Source organism: Stegodyphus dumicola, chromosome 5 (assembly GCF_044657685.1).
Source record: "Stegodyphus dumicola isolate Sdum_Otavi_A_Nest chromosome 5, ASM4465768v1".
NCBI classification, from domain to species: Eukaryota; Metazoa; Arthropoda; class Arachnida; order Araneae; family Eresidae; genus Stegodyphus; species Stegodyphus dumicola.
This window is the reverse complement of record NC_140772.1, coordinates 60,491,638-60,509,167: the sequence shown is the minus strand read 5'-3', so window position 1 is coordinate 60,509,167 and position 17,530 is coordinate 60,491,638. Positions and strand designations below refer to the sequence as shown.

The following is a 17,530-nucleotide window of genomic DNA, read 5'->3' as shown; positions in this document are numbered from 1 at the left end:
AAAAGGTTTCATATCCATGCTTCTTAAAGCTTAATTTTAGGGTACTTTGATATTGCTTAGATCTCCGTCTTATTCCACATGGTTATATATTATAAAATTTTATGTTAACTAAACAGTTATTATAAGCTGAATACTTTAAAGTCTTCTTTCCGTATAGAATGCAAATTAGTCGTGAAGTTCAGCCGAGGATTTGAATGTTTGGCCAGCCTTGACTTGCTGTTACTTTGTAGCGTTGCGCGCCTCCAACTTGCACGCAACCAAGAGGTGACTGTGAAAACTGGATAAAAGACAGAGTCTTGTTAAGGGTTTAAGTCTCTTTTTATTCAACGTAATAAATTACAAGTGCGTGCTCTTGACGCTCACAAACTGCGCCAACTCGGCGGTCAAATAAAAATAATAACCTGAAAAGAAACTAAAGACAAGACTCTAACTACGAGGCTCTCTAAAAGTAACTAACCTCACCGCGTTTTACAATACCGCTGCTAATTCAGCAAACTTGAAGATCACGTTGAACGATTAACAATACTTCCAGGCAAGCACACAGGCCGAAACGCGGGGTTCTTCAATTTCTGGCCAACTACCTCCGCGCTCGTGAAGTAAGAATATCACACCTCGAACTCGTTTCCTTTCTATTTAAATCAGAATACTTCCGCTGATAATTTGAATCCTTGCGCGTTCTACTAAAATTTACATACTCTGGCATTGGCAGTTCCAGGGGAAAGTAAGGCTTGACAGGAAAGATAGTTTAAACTTAAAATAAATGTTAGTTAAAATAAATATAAACCCTACAACTTATTACAATAACATATAAACATAGCAGGTATCATAAGCTCTAGACTTAGATGACAATATGATTCTTTAAAATTATTAAACACCTTTTCTCCTTAAGGAGATCTTAAAACTCTAGTTTAAGACTGAAATCATTGTTTTGATTTTAGAGTCGCCTTTAGCGCAGTTTTCCCAGGATTTTGGACATTTATGTTATGCTTCTATGCATTTATCAGTTCATACCTTAGTATTTTCTTCCTTCCGGCATGCCTTCGAGGTGTAACGGTTATGAATCTTCATATCTTCAAATAAAGTCATTCTTATACTAAGAAAAACTTTATTTGTAATGATCATTCTCTCAATACAATTTATGAAATAGATTAGAGTGTAGCTCTAATATCACCAAATATACAGTCCAAAATTTGTTCCTTAAACTCTATTAATAATGAATTTAAATGAAAGGAGATATTACGGCGCATTATTAGGGCAAAAAATGTATAAAAATTGAATCATCAAATTCTTCAGAAATATAAATGTTCAGCGAACTGCAAATATAAGTTTTCAAATTTATGTCCCAAATACAGGAAAGCAAGAACATATACACAATTAAAATACCTTGCATCTAGCATCTAAGTTCGCACTAACATATCAAGCTCCTTTCTGAATTAAGGATTAAAATTTCTGCTGGATTTTATTCACTTAATTAATGATCAACTCGCAAAATGCATGCAGATTGTTTTTGAATCCTACCTGGAGTGTTGGACGGAAAGAAAGGAGGGAAGAATTTCGTATTCTTGCCGACTGTAGAGGTGTCAAAATGATTAATCGAGAAATTTCGGTAAATCGCCAATTTGGTCTAGATTTTGCTAAGAAACTCTATTAATAACCATAACAATTTGCTCAAATTTTTAAATAAAACATTTGAACGTATCTGCAGCATTTTTATGTATGTACACATACTAATATATATGCAAATTATATTTAACTTCACTTTTATCTTTGCTAGATGTTTTGTCAATGCTGGTATTTCTGTTTCATTTCTTTAACTGTTTTTGATTATAAAATGCTTCTGCTTATACAAGTTTTAATCATTTTACAGCATGCAACGAAAGATTTTAAAAGCATTGCTGTTTCATTCTGAATAATCTTCATTGCTAAGTAATTAAAAACATTCCATCTAGAGTAAAATAACCTTTGCTAAATGTTCTGCTTTCCATATCTCTTATGCATGTCAAGGAGTGACTATAACATGTAAACATATGCATGCAAAAACTGAAAGCCATAAAATATCGCCCTTAAATACAAATGCAATAACTTAGTCTTGAATCTTGAATTCCAGAAAAATATATGAATCTCGAAATAACTTGTATGCGCAACCTGTTATAAACTTGTTATTTTTTAAAGTTTTATGAGGGAGAAATAAACTTTAAAATTGTGATATGAATTCAAGCAGTTATAGTAAAATTCATGAAACTCTAGATTAACTAATTTAATTAAACTCCATAATAATAATACACGCTTAATGGTCTTAAAAATATAATATCACTTTTCATGGCCGTCATGCACCGGCATTTAAGTTTGAAATTAATGGCCCAAAGGGTGTGAAAATTAAAGAATATTGAAGCAAGAATTAAGTTTAGTTTTTATTTTAGATAAATTATGTTATATCTTTTATTCTTAGGTTTGATCTCAATTAGCATATAGTATTTAATTTTTAATACTACTTGCACAGATTTTCATGACCAAACGATGGAAACTTTAATGCAAAAGATTAAAACAAATCTTACATCAAAGAAACAATAAGAAAATAGTTGATTGTATAGCAGTGATGAATAACAAAAATGATACAGAAGAAAATGTTTACCTTCGCATGTTGGATCGGATCCTTCCCACTGCTTACTTGTATTGCACGTTCGTGTAGCAGGACCCACTAGGCGGTAACCATACCTACACTCGTACTTTACAACAGAATTATAAGAAACAGAAGTGTACAGAGCACGACCATTTGGAGGATCGGCTGGAATGGGGCACTGTACAGCTGCAAAAAGAATGAATTTAAATGAAAGGAGATATTACGGCGCATTATTAGGGCAAAAAATGTATAAAAATTGAATCATCAAATTCTTCAGAAATATAAATGTTCATCGAACTGTAAATATCACTCAAAAGCGGTATTCTAAACAAGCATCGTTAAACTGCAAGAAAACTTACGTGCAGATGAAAAAAGGGACACATTTTGTTCTTTTGGTCACAGTAAAAAATAATAATGCAGCTCGCTCATTTGCTGAAATTACTAATGGGGATTCGATTTTAAAAACAGCTTTTGATCTTTATTTTTGTATGTATTTTGTAAATTTTAATAATATTATTATTCGGTACATCGATAATGACAATATACCCAAGCTTTTAAAATTACTCATAGAATGATTGCAATAAACAAACAAAAAAAAAGCGACGTTCTGCCATACCCTTTTTAAATAACGCATACACGAATTTTCAGGAGATTCATTTCTAAAAATGAAGTCTCACTGAACGTTAACTAATTGTCTTTTAATTTCCTAAGTTATTATTGTTATGATCACATCCTTCCTTTTTGAAAATAGACCTTGACATGATTTATACCTAATTATTCTCTCTCACCTCATTTGATTGAAATTCTTTATTCAGAGAACTTCCATCCTTTCTTCTCAAGTCATCATTCATCATTGCATGTTTTCTATTATAGTAAAGCTTTTGTTTGGGAATCTTCTAGGCTTCATCATCTTTCTGTTAGCTTATTATGAACCCTGAGATCAGTGCTAAGAATATACGCTATATAAACAAATACTCGCTAAACTTGTGTAACAAATGATCTCCGAACCTTATAGAAACTTTAGAAGTATTGATTCATTCTTCATTCTTCTTCGTATATGCAACACCCTCACATTCGTAAATGTCAAATGCAGCATTTGTTCAGAAGAAAATTTCTCGGTTGTCTGACAAATTGCTATTCGATTACTCATGAGAATTTGAGCTTCTCTAACAGGCGTTCGTATCATCTAGGTTAAAAATGCATTTGTGTTATTGTAGGCATGTCGGAAATTTCTGATGCACTGCAATGCACAAAGATGGCTCACATTAATCAGCAGTACGGAAATTTAAGAGTCTCATGCACAATAAACGACGTAAGAATTTTAAAGGGAATGAAAATCAAATTTATCCGACTGTTTAATTTTTTTTTAACTTGCTACTCACGGAACAAAGAAAACGTGAAGAGTTACTTGCAAACGGAAATACACCTATTCTAAAGCTCTCCAGCGTTTTACTAGATTCGCAAAAAATTCATTTATGTTTGTCGAAAATGAGTTTTTACTATTTTGACCTTAAATAAAAATAATTAATGTGGTGAAATTTCAAGAGATGATCTTAGAAAATTGCTATAAATAGCAGAACCAGGAGCAATGAAATTAATGTTATTCTGCATAAAATAGCTTTCATGGGTTCAACAAGGGCTCAGTGGCCAAGTCTAAAGTTCTTTGATAGAGTCTATTGACTGCATGGATCTTGTTTTTTCCTATTCATAACATAAATACGATTCAGTTTCCTTGCAAAGTCCTCCATAAAGTACCTCTTTAATTAGAAAGATAACATTCGTATGTTTTACCGTGATTAATTAACCAATTAAACCGAGAAGGAGGTCATAAATGGCACATCTTTGTATTTCATCATATGAAACAAAAATAATGTTGGCACTAATTCGAATCGCATTCTTGGTGACTTCTAAGATTCTTGCAATAACAGGTTACAATGTTCCATTTTCAAGGGAGTATGAAAAGACTTTCTAGAAAGAAAATACAGAAGATAGCTATCAGTTGTACTACAGTGTTTTCGGCTTAAGGATTAGACAAGCTTAGCGACTGTGTGTGAGACCTGCAAATAATTGCACTTTCATTTGAAGAATCCTTTTGTTTTTCTCAAGCTGCAACAAATAGGTCATAGAAGTTTTTTCTTTTCGTAATTTGTTATAAATAAAGGGTAGTCTGATAACGTTCTCTTCTGTGTAAGCTTTCTCCTTTGTAAACTAATGCCTTCTGATCCCAAAATTTATTGCTTCGATGTATTTCAAAATTACAGAACGCAAAGAAAAAAATATATTTTTAGTTAGAATTATTTCTTTTAACCAAGTGGCGAAATAAAAATCAACGGGGCACGGCTCGGAATCACCTCGAATCATATCGTTTGGAATTCATGTGGAGAAAATATTTAAGAAAAATGATGTTTTTGATGAATTGTTCAAAGCAGTTTTGGGAACATGGTCTTTGTCATGACGAATTGTTAAAAATATTCTTAGCAAACAACATGCAAGTATTGTTGTGTTATTTTTATGAATTGTGTCGTTTATTTTACATCCACGCTTCACGAGCTTGGCGGAATCATAGCTGTGATCCTGATGTAATCCTAAGATCGCCTAAAAAGGTCGAGAGTCACTATAATAAGGAAGTACCATTTTTTTTTCATTACTGAGTATCGTTGAAATCAGTAGCTTGTGAGGTTTATCTATTTATTTTTAACTAATAGTTCATTTTAAGTTATCACTTTCCTATTACTCTTTTTTCACAGATGCATTTCATTCCAGAATGTAAATGAGATAGCGAGAGTTTATTCAGGTTAAAGTAGGATGAAATGCTATTTAAGCAAGAGTTTCGGAAGTTAGTTTTAGAGCGTGTCTGCCTATTCCAAATCACGTTATACTGTGATTATTAGCGACTTGCTTTAGCGGCTTTCAGGGTTTTAGCCTTGTCATGCCGGTTTACTACAAACCAAAGCTCTTCCTGCGCGTTAAAATATTCTGTGAGGCGTTAGGCTGATCTACTACACCTTGAAATTTATTAGTTGTTACGTTATTCTTTTGAACCAGACGTGTTGGGCTTTCTGTAACCCGAGTTGGGTCATTTTTCAATTTTATGCTTGAATTAAAGGATCTTACATACCCTTCTTTTGATTTATGTTGTGTTTCACAAGGCAAGAAGATAACTCTTCAATAGTCCTTTTTAAAGTCTACTTTGTACGTTTTCAAAGAGACATAGACTTTACAAACTATATTACGAATAAGTATTGAGCAAAAATTCATAGCAATTGATTCTACATTTGAAGAAACAATATAGCATAGTTAATTAGAATTAACAGTACTTACAAAATCAAATGCTTAACAAAGAAGGAAAGAGTGGTATTTGACTTTAATGGCACAGGCTGCACGTTTAGGCCTTTAAAAATTAAAATTTTTAAAGTAAATCTTAACATTTTCTTGCATTATTTTTAGCCTTTAAATAATTGTAGGGCTAAGTGAAAAAAATTACGGGATCTATCTGTTTTAAAAAAATTCCTATTTAGCTAAACAGGAAATTTTGAATTAGACAAAATTCAACCTCAGATTTACGTTAACTTAAAGGGAAAAACGATTGAATCCAAATGTATTCGAAAGAAGACTGATTTTAAAGAAACAAGTTTGCCTATTCTAAAGGGACCTTTTTACATCTTATTTAACTGTTTTTCATTTGTTTGATAAATTTCGTTTCATTTTCTTTCCATTATATTTGGTTCCGTATTTGATACCATACAGCCATAACCGCTGTAGTTAAATAAATCAAAGTGGTGGGCAGTTAACAAAGTATTTTTTTAACTGCATGACACATGCGTCATTTTTTCAAAACATTTATAGCTTTGCTGCTAAAACTAACTTCAGTTTCAAGCTGAATTTCACCTACTCTCATTTTTAGTATATACAGTATTTCTCCCTCCTTCTTATCATGCCCTCGTGGTGTAGTCGTCAGCACACTGGGAGCGTATTCGAGAGGACCGTAATTAGAGTCCCGGTTACAGCACTGCTCATTTTTCATCTCTTATGCTTTAAAAAAATACCTAATGTCTCTACAAGTATATCATTTTTTTTTCATTCTAAAAAAAGTGATATGCGCTGAATAAATTTATGTAATGAATAAGTGACAATAAACAGCCTTCGATTTTCTGGAGTCACTCGAAGAATCGAAAGTTTAGACCTGCAAAATATATAATGAAAGGCTTAGCCTAAGCGAGGACCAGAGCCTGGAAATGGTTATACTAGTTGATTCTAGACAGACCAAACGAAATAGACAGGAAAATGTAGTAGAAGCTCTTTCGTTATGATTATAATCATCTTAAAGTTATTACTATATCACAATGTTGATTGGACGAGCAGCACAACATCAGAACCTGACATGATTTGCTTAACACCTATTGCAAAAGCTCCGCTTTATGTCACAGGTGGTTGTCATGTTAATGCTGTGTACTTCATATACATCTAAGTGATGAAGTTTAAGCCTTCTGCGCAGTATGAAACGTGTTAGTGTATGTGCAATATCCTCTGAAATGCACTTCGGGTGACTGTATGATCGATTACAATGTTACCTAATTAGTAACTATTGTATATTAGTGTGTTTTCAAATAGTATATTGTACAATTCTATAGTTGAGCCTTTTATCTTGTTTCTCTGCAGAACTAGGTGTGATAACGTCCTTAATTATCCATTATATTGCACTAAAATCGCTTTTATTCGATAAGGCATGTCTACTTTTAAAAGAGAACTTAACAGAGGATCATTTATTCTGATATGAAAGGGGTACATACGATTTTTTCTTTGAACATTCTCTATTCTAAACAAAACGTTTCAAAGATGAATAAAGAAAGTAACTCATTCCTAAGTAACGCAGAGACTGTCCCTGGATAAAATGTTCTAAGGTCTTAGAGTTCGCGCAACGACATAATACGGAACGAAATTTCAAATTTTTAACTTTAGTGATGATGGTAAACAACCGTTAATAAATATTAACTATCACTCTTCAAAAACGATCGTTTTCTACTGATAAAGATATCAAAATATAAATTCTTTTATTTTGGTCATGATGTACAATTTCAGGCTCTCCCGATTCAAGCTTTGTGAAAGGACAACAAAAATTGTGCCGTTCCAGGCTTTTTTATCCCTTCTGCAGGTGCTCTGTATGAAAACGTCAAAAATCGTACCGCGTCAGCTTTTCGATTTTTAAACTTTCGTTAAAGTTAGTGCTAAGACATTTGAAAAGGGAAAAGGAGAAAAGTAAGTTTCAAAGAAAGAGACTGGAATTAACCATTGTCACTTTAATGTCATTAATGATAAAGAAAAGCATATTCTTTGTTTGATTAACCAGAGAGTAAATCTGTTATGCAGGTGGTCGTAAATAACTCATTTTCTTTGTATATGGTTTAAAACCCTTTCAGGGGCGACATGTTATGATTTTTTAAAAGTTATGAAAAAGTAAGCATAATGACATGCAATGGTCCTATAGACAACATAAATGAGTTTAAAATTTTTTTCGTCCCCCTTTATGGAAAGGGGACCGGTTTCGCCTTGAAACCAGCGCCCCTCTAGAGCATTTAAGACTAAACATTTGCTTATTTATCTTTAGTTTGCTGAAAAGTATCTGAACGTAACCCAAATTGCAGATTATACTAGTAAATTACTGAATAACTAATGAAGTAAGTAATATTTGCATAAACACGCATTTTTAATTATAAATAAAGAATTTAAAACAGGAAACAAAAAAGTATGAGTCAAAAAGTAACTAATAATGCACTAAATTACTTACATAAAACTATGAAATATTTTTAAAAATTATGTTAAAAACTAAGAAAATTATATGTAAAAATAAAATAAATTAAGATGCATACAATTATTTTACTATGAACTAGAAGCATGAGAAAAGCGACCGCTAAGAGAAGCATAATAAAAACGCAACTGTGAGTGTTTTTCAGTGTGCTCTGTGTCTCTGTAAAAAATAAGAAATGTTTTCCCTTTCTCAAAAGCTCCATAAATCCTCATCTTTGAAGCCACTCAAATGAAGATATGGTGCAACTGTTTACAGCAGTCATCCAAAAGCAATAAACACAATTGCAAAAAATCTCGCGACTGCGTCATCTGATCCTTTCTTCGATGTCTCAGAGGGGCGGTGGTTTCATACTGAAACCGCAAGGAAAACAGTCAAAATTAAAAGGGTTCCATTACTTTTTTTTGTGAACTAAGGACATTTCATTACTCATTGATGCATGCTTATAAAATATATTGTGGAAAAATTAAACATTTTTGGGTTTTTTTGTTTTTAAAATGAGTCAAAAAGAGTAGTGGGGAAAAGAAGCTATTTTTGAATGATTCGTATCAATTAATGGATGCGAAGAAAGATTTGGTGCTGCCATCTGTTATCAGCTTTAAGTAGTAATTTAATTTTAGCAGCGGTTTTGAGAAAAAAAACCCAAATTTTCTAAATTAAAAAAATGTTGAAAATGCGGTTTCAAGGCGAAACCACCGCCCGTAAAAGGGTTAACATTCTTCTCTACTATGAAAATCACATTTTTAAAAGTGTATGAAATAATAATTCTATTTTATTAAAAATGTGATAGTAGCACACTCACGAGTTTCACGATTCTTTGCAACATTTTATTTTAAACACAGATTTAATGCAAGGCAAATCCTCAAAATGTTTTTATTTTTTTGTTTCAATGGAAATTTTTACTTTTGTTTTAGTTCTTATCCTTCTGTTTCACGAAAATAATAATACTATATCGTAATGAAATTTTAAAAGCACCTTGTTTTCTATATTAGGTATAATCTCCAATGTAATTAATGCGTTACTTAAGCAGTATCTAAAGTGTGATATAGACACCTAATAATCACGTGACTCCCTATCGCGCTTTCAGATTTTGCATTGACCCTGAATGAAAATGCTGAAATGGGAATCCTTCTTACCGCCCCATCGAGACAGGCTGAAACGCCGTGATTTTTGATTCATTTCTAATGCAAAATATCATCGAAAATAATTTAGTAATTTGAAACTAAAATAAATTCAGTTACAGACAATAAAGAGCTCGTTCCTCCCATAAAACTTTTTAAATTTAATATTGCGTATTACCCCACAATTCCACACATAAAAAAACATAGCAGAGAAGTTAGTGGTTTTATATATCGTCCATTATTAAGCAAGTTCTAAAAATTTTAATATTGTGCTTCGCGAAGCGCATGCGCGAATCATATGAGAAAGCAAATCGTTTGCTGAGAGTTTTAACATTTGAAATGTCGCCTTATACTGCAAACAAGGTATCTTTGTATATCATTTAACCCTGTTAAATTATGAGAATATTTCGGTAATTTGCATTAAATATGAGTATAGAGAACTGATATGCATTCATACGAATATTATTATACGAAACCTTAGGCAAGATTAAAGGCAGAATAAACTACTTTTCATTATTAAGTTGAGCATATTAAAATGAAAATAAACTGTTAACAACTTACGTCTGCAGGAAGGAAGTATGGCGGACCATTTACCATTGGCCTGGCAGTACCTGTGGGCTCGTCCGACTAGTTCGTAGCCTACGTTACAGTGATAGGTGACACGACTAGTAAAAGTAAATGTATTTCCGTCTCTTCGGCCATGCTCAATTTCACCGAGCGGACTGCAGTTTCTCGCTGAAAGAAAACAAATTCTCAAATGTAATTTTTGACCTCTAATTTTATACAGGTGAAGGAAATAAAAGGCAAAAACGCTGTCAATAACCATAAGGACCTGAAAGCAATAAGGTAACTGTTAAAAACCTAAAGCAACAAAATAACCGTTAAGAACGGAAAGCAATAGAATATAAGAACTAGTTAAGTAGCTCCCCCCCCAGAAAATAAGTTACTAACGTAAAATAGTTCACAAAATATTACTATCTGTTGAGGAGATAAAAACCATTTAGAATTTTAGTTTTTGGTTAAAATTGGCAACTCTGTAGACTGAGCTGCATAATAAATACTTTTTATAGTTTCCTTCGTACCCTACGTAACTATGAGGCAATTTCTTTTAGAAAATTCTGTACTAAGATAGCCTCCTAAGGTAGAATCTCTTGGATATTTATTATATCCGTAATTAATTAATAATTTAGCCTTAAACCATAATGGAAGAATAAAAATCGTTGGAAATTAATTTGATATCTTAAGCCTGCATACGAACCTGCATATGCACATTTCTCATTTGCTTACAAATGAGATCTTTTGAAAGTTTTCGCGAAAATATAAACAAACGGGTATATTAGCAGTAACCTAGATGAAAAGCACTTCTGGGAATATTTTAGCGCTTAGCAGAAATTTAGACGCCGGATACAAAAATAGCATCACAATTACGTATCACACTGCTTTTTTTTCACAAACTTGATTTTTACTACATACTTGATTTTTACTGCATATTATAATCGAAATGCAGAATTTGAATTATTTAAAAAACTTTGATAAAAAGAATTGGATACATAAACAATATATTATAATTTTCTGCCAATATATTAAAAATTTTGAATTTTACAACATCGTTTAACTTTTTATCGACTCACATATATGTGGGATAACGTTAAATAAGTCTTAATGCATAAAAAGTACAATTATCACAAATGAATATTTATAGAAATATGAAAACATTGGGCATGTGTGTGAACAAACAGTTTACATTCAATTCCTTGGAGCGTTTGTATTAAATTTTTATTCCACTTATATATGAACCAATATGTGAGTAGAACAATGCAGCAAAAATCAACAAGGCGAAAATTATTTTTCTCTAAGAATACCCCTTAAATCTGTTAGAAAAATATTTTTATCCAAGGTCTGTCACAAGGAAAATACTTTTATCGCCTATCAAAAGCCAAGTTGAAATATGGATAATATCACTATAAAAAATTAATGTTAAAGAAATACTGAACTTCTTATGAATGGCGTCTAAAAGAAGCTTGGTTGCCTTAAAGAATGTAAATAGTAACGGTTTTGTGTAAGAAGACTAATTATGTAACCACGTTTAAACATATACTATATGAATATAAACTTTTAGGCTGCCCAATTAAAATAAAACTCCATGTTTTGCAAAAAATAGACTCTTTTCTGCAGGAAATTTAGTACATTAAATGAGAAACTAAGAAAACGTTTCTATTTAGATATTAAAGTGGACGTCAAAAGGAACATTTCTCAGAACCCGCACATTTCCACGAAACCTACGTAGCTAGGTTACCATTTTTGCTTACTAAACAGACTTGAACGCCAAACAGTAATCGATTATTACTCAGATCGGGATCATGTGATCCTTCAGAAGCAGAACTTTCGCCTGATTGGTTGATCTCTTCCCGGAACAGAGCTGCAGACGGAATATTTTCGGCAAAGTTTCATCGTTTCCATAGCTAGGCGGGACCTCTCTTGCAGCGGAGCTTTTTTATCAGGAATTCTCCCGTTTAAACCAGTTCTACCAGAATCTGGTTTCTCAGAAAAGTCCCGTCTAGCGGGGATCGTCGCTAGATGCGATAACCTCTTAATATTGAAGATTACTCCTTCCACTGTAAAATCTCAAAGGCATCGGATAAGAAAGCAAAAAAATATAGCTTTTTTTAAACAACAAATAAAGTTTGTTAAGAATAAAGTTAGTTTAGTTAAGAATTTTAATCATGTAAACACTTGAATTTAATTTTATTTTTGGAGGGAGAATACTTTGTAGCTTTTTTCTACTTAAGTATATGAAATATTTCCTATTGAAGACAATTTTATTTGAATGTTTTTTCATTATTCGTCCAAGAGTCTGTACGAAAATACACCACCTATCAAAATATAGTTCACTCGAATGGCAATAAAACTTTTCTTGGTAGGTATGTTTGAGAAAATTTACCCCTTAATCCCTAATCCCCCCAAAAAAATACTAATTCAGTAAATATTTTCAAAGAAATTTTCACAAATTCAAAATTTTCAGGCCTGTGATATTTCATCCAGTTTACTGACATATCAAATGAATTCAATAATATGCTCTTTATTAAAAGTGAAAAATTATTTTTTGAGTTCACATTTATAAGGAATTTTATTATTTGCAACAATTTTCTGAGGCTGCGGGTAAAAAATTTTAATTGCAGAACAATCAGTCAACATGTTTGCTAGGCCAGTGTAATTTCTTATAACAAACAATACACAGTAACAACATGTATATTAAAAATATGTATTAAAATTCAGAAATGGAATGTGACTTGTAAGAAATATACTACATTATGCAAAATATATAACATGCAAATATTTCTAGATAATTTTATTCATCAATTTCCATCTAAGAAATGTTTTTAGAACGTGAAATATCCGATTCATGTAACACTGATATATACTTTCTGAACAGGTAATATTCGTTTGAAATAAGTCCAGCTGATAAACTGATATATGCGAAATGTCAGGCTCATGCATTCGGCGAACGTCCGGGCATTTTTCAAGCATCTCCAAAGTATTTTGTTTGAATTATATCGGAGGATTTCCGAGATTTCGGATAAATGTATGAAAAACTGTACACGTTACCAAAAAATATGGACATATGATACCTTTGAAATCATGAAATATATGCACACTATTTTTGCTAAGGCCAACGCATAAGGGAACTCGAGCTTCCGTATTATGGTGACAAACCTAAAAATTATTATTTTTAAAAACATATTTGATAGAGGAAAAACGATTTCCAAAATAACAAAACACAGGGATGGAAATGGCTTTTCAGTTTGCTGTTTGTCTCCTACCTGGGCGTGATGGAGCCGATCATATGAAGTCAGCCAATATATCACGGACATGGATTTATTTCATGCAACAAGGAATATATATTGTATACTGATATTCACGAGAAAAAAACAAATAAACTTGTTGGCCTCGAAAGGTCATATTCGTTGTTCAAATGAAGCAAGAAATTTATAACACTTATTTTAATAATTTATAATAATTTTACAGATAATTTGAAATCCTTTAATAAATATATAATTTTTAACGATTCAAATTAAACATTAATTTAATTTTTCAATTCTGAACCTCACAATATCTGACTTTTTAATATATTTAACAATTACTTTACTATTTGTTCTTACTTTTATAACAATGATTAGAGCCGAGTAGTGGCAAGTAAGTAAAGACGGAATACTGCGACATTTTTCATACGTTCTGTTCTCTACTGGGGAACACGATGGCTGCGTATTGTTTACCATATGTCTAATATAACTATGAAAAAGTTTTTTTAGAAAGCAGTTCCTGTATTTACCCTTTTCCTTAGGTACACAATGCTGTTGGGCTTTGTCCAAATCAAATAATTCATTGTAACAATATTTAATATACGTATTTATAATAAAAATATTTCAAGATCACAATACCCATATTAACAAATAAATATTTTAGTATCCAGTTTTTATTTTATTTTATTATTATATTAAATTCTAGTTTTGTTTTATTATTTTAATACAAAAAAAAAAAATCTGATGTGGACGACACATGACTTCCCTGCACAGCTCATTAATTTATACAGGTTTTTTGCTACACTTAATTTAAACTTATTTCCGCGAATTTTCTAACTTAATTGACCGACTCCTCAAGGCAAATTAAAAATGACGTAAGACATAAGTTGACAATAAATTGCAAATAATGACATAAGTTGCAAATTTTAAAATTAAATATGTCGATCAATTTTGTCGTATGGAAGTCAAACTTCTTATAATTTTAACTTTCCCAAATATAAATATAGGAACCGAGAGATCGCATTAAAAGTTAGATTTCATTATTTGTCAAAAGTTAATTTTTTTCTTAAATTTCAGATTCCTAAAACATGAATATTTTCTTCATTTAAAACACTTTCGTAATTGGAAGTATATGACCATGATCAACGATTGCGAAAATAAAGACCGGATAAGGGCTTTTAAGGATTAGGATAAGGACATGATAAGGGATTAAGGGCTTTATATATATGTACACCTTTGGTACTGCCGACAGCAATAAAAAACAGACGTACACAACTAGACGCTATAGGAGTCCATAAGCAAAATTTCAGTATTATAAGGGCTATTCATTTTTGATTTATGGGAGGTACATACATACATACATACGTACGTATGTAAGTACGTACAGACGTCACGAAAAAAAATCCCTTTGAATACATTTTACAGTCCGTTTTGGAAAAAAGAGTCCTTTATTCTGCCCATACGTACAGACGTCACGCAAAACATCGGCCAAATGTATTCGCGAACAGTAAAAATGGATATTTTCGCTGAAATACGATACCCGAAATTTTTCGCGATCGTAATACTTCCTTTATTTAGTACGTGGAAGTAAATATCATTTTTCATCTACTAAATAAGAAATTTCTTTTCACCTCACTTCAAGTAAGTTAGATTAACAGTTGAAGTTTTCAATTATTAACATTGCGCAATGCTATTGCTTAAAAAAGAATTAAAAGGAAAATCCATCTGGTCACTTTCCGAAGATTGCATCTCGTTTTACTGACAGAATGAAATTAAAATATGATTAGACACAAAATCATATGCTGAAAAGGAAATTTCTAATTCCGTACCGTCGTGTTAATGAAAGTTAATTTAAGTTTGACACTAATTGCTTGAATTGGACTATCTGAATAGCAGGCGATCTTATGAATAATGGAAAAGCCCTTGAAATCAGGTTTGAAGATTTGAAACTCTTCAGGCATACTCCGTTAAAATGGTGCTTCTGCATATTCAGTGCATATTTACTAGTTATTACACATCATAATTAATCATGCGTAAAAGTTAATTTTGCAAGCAATATCATTGCTTGCAATAACATTTTAATTTCTTAATGAATTTTTAGCAAGGATTTCATTCTTAACGAAATTTTTATCTGATAAGTAAGGAGATAAACTTTATAAGAACTTCAATGACACTACCAAACATTCCATTGTTTTCACTTGATCAGTGAAATACACAGTTCTTTATTGTGGCGTTGCAAATGCAAGATTGGAACGTTATAAGTAGCCATTCCTGTTATTAAGATAATATTTACAAACTGTTCTAAGTAAAAAATTATCGTTTAGAGTTTGAGTATTATTGATGTTTGAAATGAAATCGTATTTGCAATGGAGAAATGTGATAGGGTTGTTGTTTTAATTGCGGCAAAACTGCTATAGAATCTTATCAAATGACGCAAAATGCTTACGGCGAAGAGTGTTTGTGGTGTTTTAAAGTGTTTTCATGTTTTGGTAGATTTCTGGGTGGTAGAGATGACGTTAAAGATGCAGAAATAACTGAACGTTCTTGCAAAATAAATAAACTGGCTCGAACATTGGAAGGTGTCCCTGCTGCCTTAAATCAAGGTAATCGATTAGGGATTAGTATACTTGCAAAACATTTTGTTCCTCATTCAGTAATAACAGAATACATGGATGATGGAGTGGCAGTCGAGACAGCATCTTCTTGACATGTGAAATCGCGATCTGGACGTTCAAGAAAAATCATCACAGAGGACAAATCATGGTGCTTCGTCTACAATCCAGAAAGGAAGAGACAGAGTGCTGAGAAGTAGGCAAAAGAAGTGCAGTTCCAAAACTCCACGGGAAAAATTATGTAGTGGAATTTTTTTATACTGCAAAGGACTAGTTCACCAGGAATTCCTTTGAAGGTAAAACTGAATGCGGTATTTTACATGGACATATCGGTGAAATCGATATTGGCTACTGAATCGCCTCGAACGTGCGCTTTCGAAATTTCATACAAATAAAAATCGGTTCTTGCTGCAAAATAAGGCGCCATCCCATTGGAACAGAGTAGTGAACACAGCAGTAATAAATTTGCTGTACAAAAATAGAAAAAAGAATTTAACTATATTGACAAAATAACAAGTAAGTGTGAAAACTTACGATTTGGAATATAGGTATTTTACGGTCGGACACCTTTCTTTCGAATAACTGTTACACTTAGCCTATGAGAATTTGTATGATATTTTCTGCTAATGTTAAAATGACTACGGTTTGATTTGTTTGATTATGGCAAAATACAAATATAAAGATTAGGTTAAAGTTAAGTATGTTTATCTATGTTCTCTATTTGTCCAAAGGTATCTGTATAAACTAAATTGGCTAGTATTTTATATTCAATGATACATGCTTTAATTTTTTGTTGAATTTAATTTTCCCCATAATTTTGGTTCGCTAGTAATTTCACGTTCAATAGTCAGTGAAATTTTAATATGTGTAATATCCTTTTGGTTCCACCGAGTTGTAAAGATCTGCTATTTTATAATATAAAAGTTATAAGTCTAGTTCTCAGTTTTTTTTCAATTTTGTTTTCGAAATCTGTTCTTATTTGGAAAGGGTTTCACTGCCACTTTCGTTTCATTTGCGGCTGAGTGATAAAGTCGTTGAGTACTGGCAGCTCGACCTGAGTTCAATCCCGACATTGTGCAACATGGATACTAGCCAGTGTCCTTTAGGATGTCTCCCACAAGCACATCCTTGCATTTAGATAGATAGAACATATAGATAAGGAAGATTCACTTATAATTTAATCTCAATTGTAAGTGAGAAAAGATGCCTAAGTGACAAGTATCTAAACCAAGTTTAACTAATCATATACACTCTCCCTTTTACTATAATAGGTTTTCGATTAAAAATTGTGCCTGTCCATGTAGCATGAGTAATGTCGATATTGAGCATCTGTTGTTTAGATACTCTTCTATGAAAAATATTGTTCTAAGATTTATTCCAGATATTGCTAAATTTAATATTTTAAAGAATCTAAGTAAAAATACAGTGACTAAATTGATATTGTCAAATTTCATAAAATATGTATCTGTAAATGAAATGAATTTATATATTGATTGCTTTTAAAATTTCCCTGTCTGTTTAAAGGAAAACTAGAATGTTTATGATATTCTGTTATTTTATTTCTTTGCATATAG

General features: G+C 31.9%; 1 protein-coding gene across 4 annotated transcripts in view; it reads right to left on the bottom strand.

Moving 5' to 3' along the window:
- Hasp (Hig-anchoring scaffold protein) overlaps positions 1 to 17,530 on the bottom strand; it is an 818,047-nt gene that overhangs the window by 301,578 nt on the left and 498,939 nt on the right. For all 4 annotated transcript variants that reach the window (XM_085816685.1, XM_085816688.1, XM_085816687.1 and 1 more), the window contains 2 exons: positions 10,106 to 10,279; positions 2,633 to 2,806 (listed from right to left, as the gene is read on the bottom strand). In XM_085816685.1, the coding sequence (XP_085672811.1) occupies positions 2,633 to 2,806; positions 10,106 to 10,279 (348 nt within the window). The remainder of the gene's footprint in view (positions 1 to 2,632; positions 2,807 to 10,105; positions 10,280 to 17,530) is intronic.